Source organism: Scardinius erythrophthalmus (genome assembly GCF_964197995.2).
Source record: "Scardinius erythrophthalmus genome assembly, chromosome: 2".
Taxonomy (NCBI): Eukaryota; Metazoa; Chordata; class Actinopteri; order Cypriniformes; family Leuciscidae; genus Scardinius; species Scardinius erythrophthalmus.
In genome coordinates, this window is record NC_138222.1 from 59,881,964 (window position 1) to 59,900,183 (window position 18,220).

The 18,220-nt window shown below is 38.8% G+C and overlaps 1 protein-coding gene across 1 annotated transcript; it reads left to right on the forward strand.

Moving 5' to 3' along the window:
• Positions 1–980: 980 nt before the first annotated feature.
• Positions 981–9,651, forward strand: LOC308705348 (uncharacterized protein; the record flags this gene model as incomplete). Its single annotated transcript, XM_081390309.1, has 12 exons — positions 981–1,163; positions 2,052–2,126; positions 2,309–2,398; positions 3,226–3,300; positions 3,517–3,606; positions 4,418–4,492; positions 4,709–4,798; positions 5,611–5,715; positions 5,811–5,879; positions 5,967–6,186; positions 7,690–7,836; positions 9,329–9,651. Exons 1-12 carry the CDS (start codon positions 1,071–1,073, stop codon positions 9,649–9,651), a joined length of 1,452 nt encoding a protein of 483 aa, XP_081246435.1. The 5' UTR covers positions 981–1,070.
• Between the last annotated feature and the right edge of the window lie 8,569 nt (positions 9,652–18,220).

Consider the following 18,220-nt stretch of genomic DNA (forward strand, 5'->3'; position numbering starts at 1 on the left):
AGTATGTTTCTCTTCACGAGACGTGCAGAGTCACACTGCCTGCACAGGTCCTGTTCACTAAACACAGTACGACTATAAACAGAACACCAGACCTGTTATCCGACAGTTCCTTACCCGACCCGTTTGACATAAAGACTGTGACCCGAACAACACCATGCTTTAAATGCTGTTGTCTCCCCTGAAGCTCTGCAGTGTTTAGTGTTGTTGGTCCTCTTCGAAGCTTGAAAAACTGTGGAGTCGGGGCAACCACCAGTAGAAACATAAATCTATGTCTCAGGACCCCCTAAAAGGACCCATAAATAAACCACACGGGCCACCTCATTTTCTGTCCATTTACATTGTGATCATCACAAGTACTGAGGTCTTGCACCTGGTTCTCTTTCTGGTTCTTGTTAAATACCAGTTCACACTAACAACACACTGACCAATGTGGACAATCACCAGATTACAGTATGTCACTCCTCAGACATTTAACTAGATGTACCGCATGGCGGTACAAAATATGACCGCCGCTCAGGCCTGCACTGGCTTTCCACAAAAATAAATGACGTGGAGCAATTTGGCTGTATTGCGTGTTTATGTATATACCTAAAAAAAGTAGTAGTATGTGCATGTCTGTCTGTGTGTGTGTGTGTGTGTGTGTGTGTGTGTGTGTGTGTGTGTGTGTGTGTGTGTGTGTGTGTGTGTGTGTGTGTGTGTGTGTGCGTGTGTGTGTTGGTATATGTGGTTTACATGGACAACACGCCAGACATTTCACCTGGGCTCCACGGACCTAAGGGTAATACGGGGACTATGCCAAGGTCCTCGTAAATCAAAGAGTGTAACTGCATTTGTTAGTGTCTGAATAACATATATTCTCTTTTTCTTTGAAAGTCCTCATTTACCACTTGACCTGATTTTGAGTGTATCCCAGTGTATAGAACAGCGACCCCACAGCTGGGTTTTATATTGCAGTTTCATACACATTTCTGATACACACGGTGCATTTTGGCGGGCCGTCTTGTGATTGGCTGGTTTGCGCATGTGGGCGGTAACAAACGGAAGTCGACGGGAAGCTCCGCCCACAGCACATGGCCCAGCTGTCGCTAATTAAATACCTAATAGACCACACCTCGGAAGTGTCAGCTCGACGTCGTTGGATTTACTGGATTAAATACATACAGGTAATAATTATATTTATAAATATAGTTGCATTTTTGCATTAAGTGTTTCTTATTTGCAAGAAATTGTAACTTGTAACTTACAATTACTGTAAAATGCTATATATTTACCACAATGTTAGCTGAGCTAGCTTGAGTGGCTATCAACATGTCCTGCTTGCCTCAGGCTAAAGAGGTGGAGGACAGCAGGTAGAGATGAGGACAGAAGTAACATTGCCAGCAAGTCAAATTTGGTAGTTTTGTTTTTAAAATGAAAGCTAGCTAGGTTAAGTTGAGCTTGTGGCTACCGCATGGCTTAAGCAAGGCGTAGCTAGTTAAAGCCTTAACTTTTATTACAGACATTGTGTTTGTTTTATAGAATTAAATACTTTCTTAGTAGCCCACATTATTTTTTTTAAATATGAAGTTGCAGTGACACAGGAAGGCTGTTATATCATTAATATGAGTACTTTCAGGCCATTAAATAAATGTAATGTGTTTATGATGTACCAACCACAATGATCAATATACAAAACATGAGGGGCAACAGACCTGACAAGTATCTTGTGCAGTGTGTGGAGTGTTTTTATATATATATACAGTGTTTTTATCTTCTTGACTTCATTTAACTAACTTTGTGAAATTGTTAGTTCTCATATAAGAAATGCTTTAACCATAGAACATTTCACATACCAAAATACTGTACATTTTCCATCTAGCTTCAGGTGGAACATGATTTTTATAGCTTTTGTTAGCACCACCTAACCACACCATAGATGATACTGACCATTACAGAATGTTAGAACAAAAACAATGAAGTCAGGTTAGGTATATATATATATATATATATATATATATATATATGTATGTATATTATTATTATTATTATTATATATTTTTTCCTTTTTACAGGGCCTTGATGATGAAATGGCCCCAAAGATGTGTGGCACCACAAATCCCCCATCCACAACTGATGACACTGAAGAGGTATGTCCTCACAAAAGATAGATTTTTATTAATATCTTGCTCTTGATTGTTAATATCAGAGAAGTTGTCAGTGAGTTTTAAAGCAAGGTTCTTTTTTTACTCAGACGTCAAATGTCCTCTCTAGTATCACGCTCCCAGGACTTTCTCTTTATTGTCCTTTGTCTCTGTTTCATCTTCTACAGCTGACCACTGAGAGCAAGTGCACCCATACAGCCGTCAGCCACCCGAATCAGACTAGTCCAGAGCTCAGCCCACTCACCAAGGTTGGAGAGGTAAATTAAATCTCATGTACAACTTATTTGTGGCAAAATGTTAAATCTGCCATCCTATTTCAATGTGTGTGTGTGTGTGTGTGTGTGTGTGTGGTCGCCTGAGTAGAACATGCTTTATGTGGACAATCGCCTGAGCAGAACATGCTTTATGTGGACAGTCGCCTGAGTAGAACGTGCTTTATGTGGACAATGGAATAGAAGGACATTTGTGTAAATGTGCCTTTTCAAGCTTCAGTCAGTATAATATCTGAGTGTATGTGTATCAAACACTGAACCCCACCCAAACATGACTTGGGAGGTCCATGCAGTTTAGAGGGTCCCGTCCCCAGAGGCATCACTTTGGTTTTTAAGAACACTTGGACTGCCTGCATTGGATCTGTATGTTGGTTTAATGTGAATGCTAAGTCGTTTGGTTACATGTAATGGAAAGGCACCCATTCAACAGCACTGACGAAAATTCATGACAAGATGTAATTTAAAAGAATCATAGCAAATCTAAGAACTATAAAAGGACTAACCCCTCACTCCATGTAAAAGCTTAGTCAATTATTCTAGAAGTGCAATCATTCTACGAAGTTGGCTGACAATAGATAAACAACAAAGTAATCAAATGCTGTATTCATCAGTGTAGTTTTCATAGTCTACAGACTGTAGTCATGTGGCCTGTTCAGTGTCTAAAGAACCGTTTCAGAGACTACATGTTTTCCACAAAACACTCACTGAAATACAGCCATGATATCTTTTCACTGAATGCTACACAGGGAACATCTGGTCTTGAAGATATTTATTATAATTTATCTTTTTTTGTTGTTTTTTCCTTTTTAAAGGGCCTTGATGATGAAATGGCCCCAAAGATGTGTGGCACCACAAATCCCCCATCCACAACTGATGACACTGAAGAGGTATGTCCTCACAAAAGATAGATTTTTATTAATATCTTGCTCTTGATTGTTAATATCAAAGAAGTTGTCAGTGCGTTTTAAAGCAAGGTTTTCCTCCGTCTTTCTGTTAACAGTAGAATGGTTTATTTTTTTACTCAGACGTCAAATGTCCTCTCTAGTATCACACTCCCAGGACTTTCTCTTTATTGTCCTTTGTCTCTGTTTCATCTTCTACAGCTGACCACTGAGAGCAAGTGCACCCATACAGCCGCCAGCCACCCGAATCAGACTAGTCCAGAGCTCAGCCCATGCACCAAGGTTGGAGAGGTAAATTAAATCTCATGTACAACTTATTTGTGGCAAAATGTTAAATCTGCCAACCTATTTCAATATGTGTGTGTGTATGTGTGTGTGTGTGTGGTCGCCTGAGTAGAACATGCTTTATGTGGACAGTCGCCTGAGTAGAACGTGCTTTATGTGGACAATGGAATAGAAGGACATTTGTGTAAATGTGCCTTTTCAAGCTTCAGTCAGTATAATATCTGAGTGTATGTGTATCAAACACTGAACCCCACCCAAACATGACTTGGGAGGTCCATGCAGTTTAGAGGGTCCCGTCCCCAGAGGCATCACTTTGGTTTTTAAGAACACTTGGACTGCCTGCATTGGATCTTTATGTTGGTTTAATGTGAATGCTAAGTCGTTTGGTTACATGTAATGGAAAGGCACCCTATTAGTTATACTGGGCTACAATAAGTCAGCTCCTGACAATGAGGCTAACCACAAATTCCCCATCTACAATTTAAAAATATGAAGAAGGTATATCTTCATATAGGATATGCTTTAAATAAGCTGCATTCAAACATTCAAAGGAAAAAAACAAAAACTCAGATAATATCTACAAGGGCTAATTTCTGTACAAACCTTCAATTTCAATCTCATCCAGTGACTTCCCCTGGATGCTGCAAAGGTTTCCTTTCTCCATTTGACAAAAGCAGTTTGGAAATCTTAGCAAGTTGTGTTGTGGGAACTGGTAATCTGTAGAAGTCGCGGTGAACATGAATGTGTTCATCAGAGTGTAGTTTTCATAGTCCGTGGTCTACAATATTTTGTTTATTTGTTTTTTTCCTTTTTACAGGGCCTTGATCATGAAATGGCCCCAAAGATGTGTGGCACCACAAATCCCCCATCCACAACTGATGACACTGAAGAGGTATGTCCTCACAAAAGATAGATTTTTATTAATATCTTGCACTTGATTGTTAATATCAAAGATGTTGTCAGTGCGTTTTAAAGCAAGGTTTTCCTCCGTCTTTCTGTCAACAGTAGAATGGTTTATTTTTTTACTCAGACGTCAAATGTCCTCTCTAGTATCACACTCCCAGGACTTTCTCTTTATTGTCCTTTGTCTCTGTTTCATCTTCTACAGCTGACCACTGAGAGCAAGTGCACCCATACAGCCGTCAGCCACCCGAATCAGACTAGTCCAGAGCTCAGCCCACTCACCAAGGTTGGAGAGGTAAATTAAATATCATGTACAACTTATTTGTGGCAAAATGTTAAATCTGCCATCCTATTTCAATGTGTGTGTGTGTGTGTGTGTGTGGTCGCCTGAGTAGAACATGCTTTATGTGGACAGTCGCCTGAGTAGAACGTGCTTTATGTGGACAGTCGCCTGAGTAGAACGTGCTTTATGTGGACAGTCGCCTGAGTAGAACGTGCTTTATGTGGACAATGGAATGGAAGGACATTTGTGTAAATGTGCCTTTTCAAGCTTCAGTCAGTATAATATCTGAGTGTATGTGTATCAAACACTGAACCCCACCCAAACATGACTTGGGAGGTCCATGCAGTTTAGAGGGTCCCGTCCCCAGAGGCATCACTTTGGTTTTTAAGAACACTTGGACTGCCTGCATTGGATCTGTATGTTGGTTTAATGTGAATGCTAAGTCGTTTGGTTACATGTAATGGAAAGGCACCCTATTAGTTATACTGGGCTACAATAAGTCAGCTCCTGACACTGAGGCTAACCACAAATTCCCCATCTACAATTTAAAAATATGAAGAAGGTATATCTTCATATAGGAAATGCTTTAAATAAGCTGCATAGAAATAAGATGCGCTACAAATAACAAAATACAATGCAATAAAAGGGTAATCATATGTATCAGGTAAATTAAATGTCACATTGGTATTGGATTTAAAATGATTAGATATCAACATGTTAATATGAAATATCTTTCTGTCCAAACTATGTGGCGTAAATATGAAATATCTTTGTCCAAACTATGTGGCATAAGTAAACACTACAATAAAAAATTTTGCCAACAGTGTCAAAAACACCGCCTTGTGTGTGCAACAGTATCCTCCTTGGACAAGTGTGTTCGTTGTGTGGACCCGTATCTTCCTTCAAGTGGCTTGGCTATCGATGCACAGGTTAGATATTTACTGAATTAGTATAGAGTGTGTTGTGCTCTAACCACTTAAATAGACCTGCAGTGTTAACATTATTTTACTCAAATGTGTTCCAGTTTGTTCAGGGGTCTGGCATAAATCCTGCCTCAAGCAAATTAAGAGATGACTTTAACAGCACAGCACAGGTGAGTATCTACTAAGTGAGTGTTGAACTTGAACTGTCTATAAGATTCAATCACCATGTAAAATAATTTGCTTTCTCACCAATTCAGGCGCAGCAGTCTCCTAAGGCTTCTGATGATGAACTGCTGTCAGTTCAGGACAAAGTTCCACATCCAGCATTGGACCAAATATCATCTGATGATGCTGAGGACATGTCTGACAAGGAATACATACCTGATTCGGAGTCAGAATATTCTTTGTCATTACTTGCTAGTAAAGGAAACCTTTGCAGCATCCAGGGGAAGTCACTGGATGAGATTGAAATTGAAGGTATGTACAGAAATTAGCCCTTGTAGATATTATCTGAGTTTTTGTTTTTTTAGATAAACATCTAGACTTGGCGTAGTCAGCATCTCTTTCCAAGAAAAAAAAAATCACCTTTCATGTCCAAGTATGAGTCGAGGACTACTATTCAGAAATATAAACTTAAGTCTACAGTATGGCTGGACAGTAATTCAAAATTATGTTTGTGTAGGTGCAGTCAAATTACTTTAAATATTAACCTAATATTATATTGTGTAATCATTTATCTTATGTGCTCATGGACCACATTAAACATAAACGCAGGTATAATAGCTCAAAACTACTCAAGTAAAAATAGTTACTTTGCAAAAAGTACAAAACCAAGTACTATCTTTTCCTTATTTGATGTGGCTATTTCAACCACAGATTTTTATGTCCAGCTATTTATGAGAGTTTTACCAGAGCTGTAAACTATTTGAGTAAATGTAATTAGCAACTGTACTTGAGTATATTTTTGGCTACTTTGTAGTTGTACTGAGTATCAAAGATATAAAGAAGTAAATGTACTTTTTACTCCAATACATTTGTGATGAGTAATGCAATTACAAATTACATTTTGCATGGCACCTAACTTTTCTTTATGGCAAAAACAAACTGCTGCAGAAAGTGATATTTCCATCTAAGTGGCATTGACTGAACTATATCTTGTGCGTTTTGCCCTTACTCACCCAAACTTTTCAACAAGTCTACTTTACGCGAATGCGAGTGCATTAGTAGGTGCTAAATCGCAGACGTTTGATTTAGATCAGGACTGCAGCCAGTGATGAGTCCAAAACCAGCACATCCAGTGCAATTAGACTTTGACTATTTAATTTTACTTAATTTTTTTTATCCACATTATTGACAAGGCCTTTTTGAAGGATATTGGTTTACGTGTGGCCTTTTTGTGCACTTGAGCTTAACTGAGACTTGAGAGGTTGTAGACGCTTAAATAGTTCACCCAAAAATGAAAATTGTCATCATTTACTCACCCTCAAGTTGTTCCAAACTTGTCTTTGTTCTGCTGTACTAGTCAATGGCTGGCAAAATCTACTTGGTTACAAAATATCTATCTTTGTGTACAGCAGAACAAAGAAATGTATACAGGTTTGGAACAACTTGAGGTTGACTACATGAAGACAGAATTTTAATTTTTGGGTGAACAATCCCTTTAAGAGGCTGTTGTGTCGACCCTGATTTATTAGACTATTGAGGTGTTCAGTTTTATTTAGATTTTAGAAAATAAACATGACTTCTCATTTTACAAATCAATTGTTTCTTATTTTCACCTGCATGTCTCAGGTGTCAAGGACTAGTGCATCTTTGAGCCTAGATTTAGTATAAGTAATACTAAAGTATTGTTAATCACTTTTACCTCGTATTGGTGACTTGTAATAGAGTAATTTATGCTGCAATGTAACTGTCTTTTTACTCAAGTATGGTTTTCAAGTACTCTTTCCACCTCTGAGTTTTACTAATGCCATTTTCCAGATGAGATTGCGTTAAGTGATGCTGAAGACAGTGGGAGTGAATCTGATGACAGCAACACAGATCTCACCGCATCAGAGCTTGGAACTGTGGAGCCTATGGATATTGACTCTACAACCACAGAGCAAGACCATGACATGGGAGACTTTAGTATGTTAACTCAATTCATAGTCTCTGCTGATAAAATGTATTGGAAATGTATGGACCAAACAGAAATGAAGCTAGAAGCGACCAAACACCTCCACGTTTTCCCTATTTAAATACAGTTACACGACCAAGTATGGTGACACAAAATAAAACGTGGCGCTTTTCTAAGCGGGTAAAAAGGATAACTATAATGTATGGCGGAATAGCACTTCGACTCGCGCAGTAAAAAGTCACGTTGGTTCTACTGACAGAAGTGAGAGGGAGAGGATTTTTCAAGTGTGACTTTTTACTGCGCTGAGTCGAAGTGCTATTGAGTCCCAAGTGCTATTCCGCCATACATTATAGGTATCCTTTTTACCCGCTTAGAAAAGCGCCACGTTTTATTTTTTGTCACCATACTTGGTTGTGTAACTACTCGACTAACTGTATTTAAATAGGGAAAATGTGGAGGTGTTTGGTCGCTTCTAGCTTCATCTCTGTTTGGTCCCTAATGAATGAACTGGGCTAAGCTAAGTGCTATCAAAGTGTCGCCGCGCGCCAGAGCGATTGAGTGCACGCACTGAGATGAGAGAGGTATGCATCAACTCGTCTTAGTTAAGGGAATAACAGTTTAATATGAAAAAACAGTGAAGTATCCCTTTAACAGAAGGATTATTATGCACGTCTTTGTGATGTTTTCAACTATCAAAATGCAAGAGTAATCTTAAAGAAAGAGATATGAATAAATAGCCCTAAATTTAACTGTACTGCATTTGTACAAGACATCTTGTCTGCAAGGGAGCATATACACTTACTTTATTATCAGGAAATGTATACTGAATTTGAGATAAAAGTAAAGTTACCTCCTTCTCTTCACATGTTCTCTTGATTGCCCATGAGTACGTTCTATTAATTCTCTTTTTGGCAAGTTGGTTAAAAGACTAAAAATAAATTGGTCTGGATGACTGAGACACAACATGCCACAAAATCTGGAAGATTAAGAGGTTAAAAGTAGTATTAAGCTGATTGTTACGTACAGTTTCAATTTCAAGACTAAACTTTCAGACCAAGTTCCAACACTATTTAGCTAACCTTATGAAATCAGATTTAAACTGAGAATCAGACCTTAAACCCAATAGTCTTGGTTTCATTTAAAATACAGTGTGTTGAAGTACAATGCCAAAATTACTTAAGACATGTTACTAATTGTAGTATTACTTACTGTTAATTTAGTTACGAATTAATTCAAATAGCAAAAGGTTTGGCCACATAAATAGATGAACAGCAAAGACATTCTAAAAATACACTCCATATTGTCCACACTCTAATGTGGGTTAATAAAGTTGGTGAAATCGCATCGAGTGAGACACCAACTGATACCCAGAGTGAATTAAGAAAAGTAAACTGCAATTTCTTGTCAACTGTGGCATTAACTGAACTCATGTTTTGATGGCTTCAACTGGACAACACATTTTGTTTGTGATTTATATTCTTTTTTTGTTTGCCTATCTTCCAGGGAATTATGCTGATGAGGAACATGGATCCAGAAGAGTGGCGAAGAAAGTGTGGTCCAAGGCTGAGGTCGCCGCAGTAATGCGACACTTCAAAGGTCATGTAAGCATGGGAAAACTGGCCACCAAAACTGAACGCAGTCACTGCAAACTGGTGGAAGACCCCGTGTTGGCACAAAGAACAGTGCAAAATATAAGAGACTTTGTACGAAATAGAGGAATAGCTGCACAGAGGCAGTCAGAAAAAAAAAGATTTAAATACACTGACAATTGTGGTGGTGTTTCTATGTTTGTGTTAAAGGAACACGCCGACCTTTTGGGACTTTAGCTTATTCACCGTATCCCCCAGAGTTAGATAAGTCCACACACACCCTTCTCATCTCTGTGCGGCCTGTAACTCTGTCTGACGCACCCACCGCTAGCCTAGCTTAGCACAAAGACTGGAGGTAAACGGCTCCAGCTAGCATACTGCTCCCAATAAGTGACAGAATAACGGCAACATTCTCCTATTTACATGTTGTGATTTGTATAGTCACAGCATGTACAAATAACAAGGTCACATGAGACATGGACATCTTCTAACCGTATACATACTGGGAACTATATTCTCATAGATTTTACTATATAGAAGGCGAAGCACTGCTGGCTGGAGTGATTAGCGCAACCCTCTGAGCGAACTCTCTGCTCCTCACCACGGGCTTCTCAGGTCCTGCGAGCAAATCACTCCGCCCAAGTAGCAGTGCTTCGTCTTCTGAGAATATAGTTCCCAGTATGTATACGGTTAGAAGATGTCCATGTCTCATGTGACCTTGTTATTTGTACATGCTGTGACTATACAAATCACAACATGTCAATAGGAAAATGTTGGCGTTATTTTGTCACTTATTGGGAGCAGTATGCTAGCTGGAGCCGTTTACCTCCAGTCTTTGTGCTAAGCTAGGCTAGCGGTGGGTGCGTCAGACAGAGTTACGGCACACACCGAGATGAAAAGGGTGTGTGTGGACTCATCTAACTCTGGGGGATACGGCGAATAAGCTTAAGACCCAAAAGTCCAAAGTCACAAAAGCAAACTGTTAAACAGTTTTTAGGTTTTTTTATATTTTATTTATTTTTTGTTATGAGCAACCATGGGTATTTTGAAGTTAGGTAAGAATAACTTATTTGATTAAATAAACTTAACTGAATTTAATTTAATTAATCAATCAACAATTCTATTGATCAGTATTACCAAACGTGGACGTTTTACACTAGAAACAAACATTGATGTATTATTTTGATTGAATACTGTGAAGCTGCTTTGATACAATCTGTAATGTGAAAAGTGCTATATAAATAAAGTTGACTTGACTTTTTTCCTCAATTCTCATTGTCATGGCACTGGTGTTGTGTGTCAATCTATTGTTTGGCTCTTACAGGCTGTTATCTGGCTGTTAGTCAGTGTCACCAACTAACAATGGTGATGTTAGAGTTGTGCAATGAAATAATAATTCAAGTCCCATTAATGCTTGGTGGTGTCAGGTTAATGTGTATTTATGTTAGTGTATTTATGTTAATGAGCAAGTGACGTCATTGTCCCTTTAAAGTCCCATTAATGCTTGGTGGTGTCAGGTTAATGTGTATGTGTATTTATGTTAATGAGCAAGTGACGTTATTGTCCCTTTAAAGTCCCAATAATGTTTGTTTTGGTCCTTATAAGTCACATATTCTTCAAAAAGAGAAATGTCTCTATAAACCACAATAGGTTTAGGGTGGTGTGTATCACGCTCTGAAGGGTGTATCTGAAGTCTAAAGTGTCCTGAATTTTTTTCAATTTTTTTGGAGTGTTTTAATCGAATTCTCATAGTTCTAGGACCTCAGGAAAGGGTAGTCCATCTAAACCACCACCGGGCCTGTTTGGAGAAAAAGTCTGGCTAATCCACATAAACCAGTATGTGTGTATGCGTGTGTGTGTTTGTGTGTGTGTGTCTGTGCATGTGCATGTGCATGTGGATTTGTATGTGTGTGTATGGGTGTGTGTCTGTGCGTGTGGATGTCAGTGTGTGTGCATGCTTGCGTTTGTTTGTATTCCTGCATGTGTGTGTGTGTGTGTGTGTGTGTGTGTGTGTGTGTGTGTGTGTGTGTGTGTGTGTGTGTGTGACAGTTAGGGTTGCCAACTTCAGAAAAGGAAAATGCGGGACAATCGTGGTTATTTATAGGAAAATGAGGGACACTCAAAATATTTGTACTGTATCACACAGTGTACGTCATTTCAGTGTCTGCAGTTAAGTTTGTGTTTAAAAGGTTATCAGACATAAACACATTTGTATTGCTTAACCTATTTATGTATTTAATTCTAAAAATAATTTTAATGTCATACATGAAACAAGTCACATTACAAACAAACCATAGTTCAAAATAACAGCATTTATCTAAAATAGAAAGCTTTTTTAACATTATACACTAGGCTTACAGTTCAAAAGTTTGGGGTTAGTAAGATTATTTTTTTGGGGGAAAAAAAAATAAAGAAAGTAATTGCCTACTTATATTCAGCAAGGATGCATTACATTAATCAAAAGTGACAGTTAAGATAATGTTACAAAAGCTTTCTATGTACTTTCTAAAAGCTTTAAAACCTTAATAATAATCAGAAATGTTTTTTGAGCATATTATTCCCTCAGGTAGATTACATGTTTTCTTGCGTGGCTGGATGTTAGACTCATGAACAATAATCACGTTGTTTGCATTCGCCAAAATTGATTAGCCGAAATCAAAACGTGGACAGTGAAAGGAAATTACCGTTAGCGCGAGACGAGTCCGGCTTGAAGCGGAAGCGACCAGACGGCAGAGGATGTTCGCAAATCAAACAATGATTTGTCTCAAAACAGTGATTAAAAAAAGCTGTGATTGGATGATGACAGGTGTCCGTGATCATTCTCAAGTGTCGTGGTCAGCACTGCTGCTGTTGTATCAGTCAGTGGTTTATCAGCTTGTCAAAAAACGGGACACGGGAGGTCACGCACGGGACAAATAAATTAGGCCCAAAATACGGACGTCCCGCCTAATTCGGGACAGTTGGCAACCTTAGTGACAGTATCATCCTAAACCAGCAACCCTCCGCTCAACACCACCATCTACAGGCCGATGAGTGTACAGTCACTAAATGTGCACATAAATGAATTTATTTTATACCCCCCATGGATGAAATTCTACGAAACTTAGCAGATTCAGAAGTGTGGGATTCCAAATTTATTAAAATGTTTAATTTAGGTTTACATTGAATTTAGCATGTTAAGGTTAGGTATAAATTCCTGTTTTACTGAAACTCTTGGAGTTTGTGTTTTAGTAAGAGAGTCCTGTCAGTCCTGTTCTCGGGTCTCAGCATTTGAATAGATATGCTGAGTGAATTAGGGTGGGCAGCACTCTCAGTTCCGAACAGGTTCTGAAACCTGTCTCATCACAAAGTTTTGGTTCCTGCACCTAAATTTATATAAACTGTAAGATAACGTTCACTTAGTCAGACTTGGTGACTGCAGCTACCGACAGCTCGTGTTTTCAATAAACAATCCTGCTGAAGAAACAACCAAGTCCCCTGGTCTTCGATTCTGAGTTTACAACAGAAGCTATTATAAAGTTTTTAGATTTTTATAAAGCATTTGACTCTTTAGAACACCAATTTTTGCTTAAATCTCTTAGCCTTTTTGGTTTTGGATCTACTTTTATCAACATGGTGAGCATGCTTTATAATGACATTAACTCTTCAGTTTTGGTTGGCCTTCAAACCACTAAACGCTTTAATTGTGATAGAGGAGTGCGCCAAGGTTGCCCCATTTCCCCATTTCTTTTTCTGCTAGCTGTTGAATTGTTATCAATCGTTATTTTACAAAATCCCCATTTAGAAGGTATCTCTATATTTGGTAAATAATTTAAAATATCTCAACTAGCTGATGATACCACTATATTTCTTAAAGGAGAACTTGGTAACTTTTTTAACTTAATAAAACTGTCTAGAAATCATTTGGATGGTTAAACAACCTGTTCTGGTGATATTGGTGACTTTCCCCGCTCCCCCCATCGTTCCCAGGCGGAAAACCAACCTTGCAACTTGGGGACTACTGTCCCGGCAAGATAGAAATTGGAAGTCTCCTGAGAAGCGAGAATGAGAACGAGAACGAGCGCGAAACACGAATTGCTTTACGGCAATTCGACATAAACACACACGCATGTATGATGTATTACCAGATTACCCACCTCGGGAGATATAGCTCCACACGATACAGTTGGCTTGCTCTGATCAAAACAAACGCACATGAGCAGCGGTAGAGAGGGGGAGGAGGCCGCCGCAAGTGAGTTTTTTACGACCGTGTTGTGAAATATACGCCCCACCACAGCTGTAGGGGGAGCTCGTGGGGAAAACATGTGACAACAAAAGGGAAAATCAGCGAAGAAGTGACTAGAATTCGCTAGAGTTGCAGAGTTCTCCTTTAAAGACCATAGTCAAATCCCCCTGTGTATCAATATTATTAATTCTTTCTCTGAAGCTTCAGGCTTATATTTAAACGTATCAAAATGTGAATTATTCTGTCTTTATGACACTCAACAATCAATGTTGCACAATATATCTGTTAAAGATTGTATCAAGTACCTGGCGATTTTCCTTACTAAGGATAGATTGCTCCGCCAACAACTTAATTTTTCACCTAAAATAAAGAAAACAAGAACCATCTTTAATCTTTGGCTACAACAGGATCTCTCAATCTATGGGTACTTATTTCTAAGACAGAGGGTTTGTCTCGTTGTGTTTATCCTTCTTTATCTTTATTTGTTAGTAACAAAATCTTATTGAATTTTATTTGGAAGAACAGATCTCATAAAGTTAGGAAATCTGTTTTGTCTAATAGACATTCTGAGGGTGGATTGGAAGTTTTAAACTTTAAAGAATTAGTCAGCTCTTTCAGAATTAGTTGGTTAAAAAAATGTCTTTGTAGTAATGGCTCAATTTGGTACTATATCCCCAATGCCATTTTTAGTAGATTAGACAGTTTAGAGTTTCTTTTAAAATGTAATTTCACCCCTTCTAAATGACCTATTTCTCTCTCCAAATTTCACCAAGCAAGTTTTACTTGCTTGGAAATTGTGTTATGTGCACAATTTTTCTCCCCATAAAGAAATTCTGTGGAATAATTTGAACATTTTAATCCGAAACAAATCAGTTTTTATGGCTAAGTGGTATGATAGAGGTATTGTTTTTGTTTTGGATTTATTTTAAAATGATGGCAGTATATTGGAATATAAAGAATTTATGACTTTGTATAATTTTCCTCTGCCTGCTAGAACTTTCAATTCTGTCATCAAAGCTTTGTCTCCAAGTTATGTGCATTTATTTAAAACATAACTTAAACTTAAATAAAATAGTCAGTCAAAAAGCCTTTTAAAAAAAACACTGACCTATCATTTAGCTTATGTTCACGTTTTTCATCAGAAAGATCAAAATATCTACATTGCAAGGGAGAAGAAGAGACCTCTGGGCATTTACAATATCCCCTGCTGTTGAAAATACCCTTTCACTGGGCACCGAGGTAGCGGGTATACACAGGTAGGTCTTTGCTAATGAAGACAGAATAGGATACCGCCCTGCATTGTCTCTCCACCACTTAAGAGGGCAAGCAGACAGAGAAACTAATGCTTCTTTGCAGTAAGAGTGAATTTCTGCCTGAATTCCACCTGTGACTTGATTACTGCTAAAAGAAGAGCCAAGGAGGTCCTCAAGGGCATGCTTCTTAAGAGGAGGCACAAAGCTCGCGCTGCTGTCGTCCAGATCTGCTGGATGTGGGCTCCTGGGCAGCACATCTTGGTCCTGGTTCATAAATGATAAAAAGACATTATATTAGCATTTTATTACAATTTATTGTATTTCTCTCAATTTTCTCTATGGCACAGCGTTAACATTTTTTACCTGTTGTTGTATCTGTGATGCTTTGAACTTTATTCTTTCAAAGACGTCCTCTCTCTCTCCACTGCCTAGATGTTGCAAGGCAGGGTCGGCGCCAGGACATACCGAACGAGGGGGCCTTGTTGTGTCACTGGGGGGGCATACCTCTCCCACCCTCAATAATAATAATACACCCACTTTTAATTAAAACAACAACAACAACCTCTATAAATCCATGATTGCTTGAATGATCAAGCACGTTAGGTGTTTTAGACGAATACAGATTATTATGAATAAAGAGTAGAAGTTGACTGAAAAAAATACTTAACGTCATGTCGTACAGTCATATTTCAATCAATTACATACAAGCTGCTAGTGACGTAATTTATTTAATCGCCTGTCGCGTGTGAAAATGCAAAGTTGCAAAGCTGATTTTATTCTAGTAAAACTAATTTACAAAAAAAAAAAAAAAAAATTATATATATATATATATATATATATATATATATATATATATATATATATATATATATATATATATTTAAATAGGCCTATATCGTCGCTGTCGGGCGGAATCCTCGTATCTCTCAGGAAATTTAAAAAACGGCATATTTTTTGTATCGTTAAAGTTGGTATTATACCTTATATTGCTATCCTATACTGTTGTGTACCAACATTAACACAACATTTCCCCAAAATCATGTTTAATCGGAGATACAAGATTTATGACTTGGGAGCAGGGAGATACGAGGTTAATTTCTGTCATTGTTGATAAGAACGGCCGGACACAGACGTCGCTGCTGCCAGCAGTGTTCATCAAAGTCTGCGGTCGCGTTGAGCCTTTAGTCAAGAGATAAGGCTTTAAGAGCCATTCAAATCTAATGATTGTGGTTACATACATCTTCCTAAACTCCATTTTAAACGTTTAAGAGATATGAGTGATGCATGCAATACCAAAATAGGCTGTCTAAAATAGGCGGAAATTAATCTGCACGCAAACAAAGTCAGCGGTCGCGTTGAGCCTTTTGACAAGAGAAAAGGCTTCAGTAGTTAACCAAAGCTAACGACTGGTTACAAACATCTTCCTAAACTCCATTTTAAAGGTTTAAGAGCTATAAGTGAAGCAGAACAAAAAACGATGAGCTGACTAACGTTAGGCTGTCTATAGACGGAAATTAGACCAGTAATGTTAGACCTAACTTAGCCTACCTTTTTTCTCCCATAAATAAAAACCTTGCTACTTGGGGTAGCTATTTTACATGCACAGTGCCAACTTCGAGTCAGTAAAATAATAATAAAAACAATAATTTAATGCTGGCATCCAAAACATTTAATTCAATTCAAGTATATTAGATACATTTTAAAACTTCAATGCACACGTATAATACGCCTAGTAATAATAAGCCTAGTAATAAGTAGACATTTAAAAATACATCAATAACTGATATCATAGTTTAACACAGATAAAATCAGAGTTAAGGCTTGCTTTACGTGTTGCTCGACGAGGACTTCTTAATCGTTGTTACTTTCAATCCTGAGGAGACAAAATGCCGCGAGGCTCCCGCCGCGGAGTGAAGAAGAGGTGGAGTTACGAGGATTCTCAGACAGTTGTCCAATGGAGTTAAGAGATTTGCTCTCAAGCTATTTTCAACACTTTAGATTGGTTAATAATTTGTAAAAATAACAGTACCACGTGGGGACTGACCAATAGCATCGATTTGTAAAAAAAATATGAAATTGACCAAATTTGGACATATGAGGTTTCCACCCGACAGGCGACAGCGACGATATGTAGTTAATTATTATGTCAGGAATAAGAGGGCACAGTGGAACCGTCACCGTGCCTGTTGCTGAGTCTCAACGGATGAAATCGCGCTCCGAGGAAGGGTGGTGTGCTGACCAGAGGTGAGGGGGCACAGTAACCTAGGTGGCCGGGCCAGGCCCCCTCGGGCCCCCTCGTGGCGCCGACCCTGTTGCAAGGTCCGAAAGCGTGGATCCAAAGCACTGCTCTCCTGCATGAACTTTTCATCCTCTCCTTGGTATCTGTCACTAAGATCCTTCAGAATGGCTGCCTTCATCTGAGCAATGGCATTTGAGTTGTGATTATCTGTGGCCATGCTGTCTTGAATTATTTGTTTTAGTGGTGAAATGAGAGAAATTGTTGGTTGTGACTCATCACAGAGAACAGTTGTGGCCTTTTTTATTGGTAAAATAATCTTCACAAGATCCTCTGCATTTGCAATGTCAGATGTGTCCAAAGTGTCAATTTCACGTGACTTGTGTCTCAGTTCATCACTCAGTAGGGCTGCAGCAACAGCTTGTTGTTGTTCAAGGTAGCGCTCCACCATGTCCAGAGAGCTATTCCATCTTGTCACTACATCAATAATGAGTTTATGTACAGGGAGATTGAGTAGTTTTTGTTTGGTGGTCAGCACGGCTGTGGCTGTAGAACTGCGGTGAAAAAAACTTGCTACACGTCTGGCTCTACCGAGGAGGCGGCTCACTGCGTTGACCTTTAAACCTGCTTGGGAGGCCAGGTTTAGTGTGTGCGCAAAGCACCGTATGTGAGAGGACAGTTCAGCTTCCTTTACTGCTACGCGCATGTTGCTTGCGTTGTCAGTAACAACAGCGATCCGTGTTCCAATCTTGTCCAGCCCCCACTCTTTGACTGCAGATTTAAGGACTTCGGCTATGTTTACACCAGTGTGTGATTCGCTAAGCTGTCTAGTTTGTAAAACGTAACTCTGCATTTCCCATTCACTCGTCAAAACATGTGCCGTAATAGTGATGTAACTGTGAGTCGCTCAGGAAGTCCACCCATCAGTGGTAATAGCAATGCACTCAGACTGTTTAAGGTTCAACATGACACGTTCTTTTGTCTCACGGTAAAGAGCAGGGAACACAGTTTGACTAAAATGAGCCCGCGACAGCATTTGATACTTCGGCTCAAGCTTGGCCACTAACCTTTTAAATCCTTTGCCATCTACTG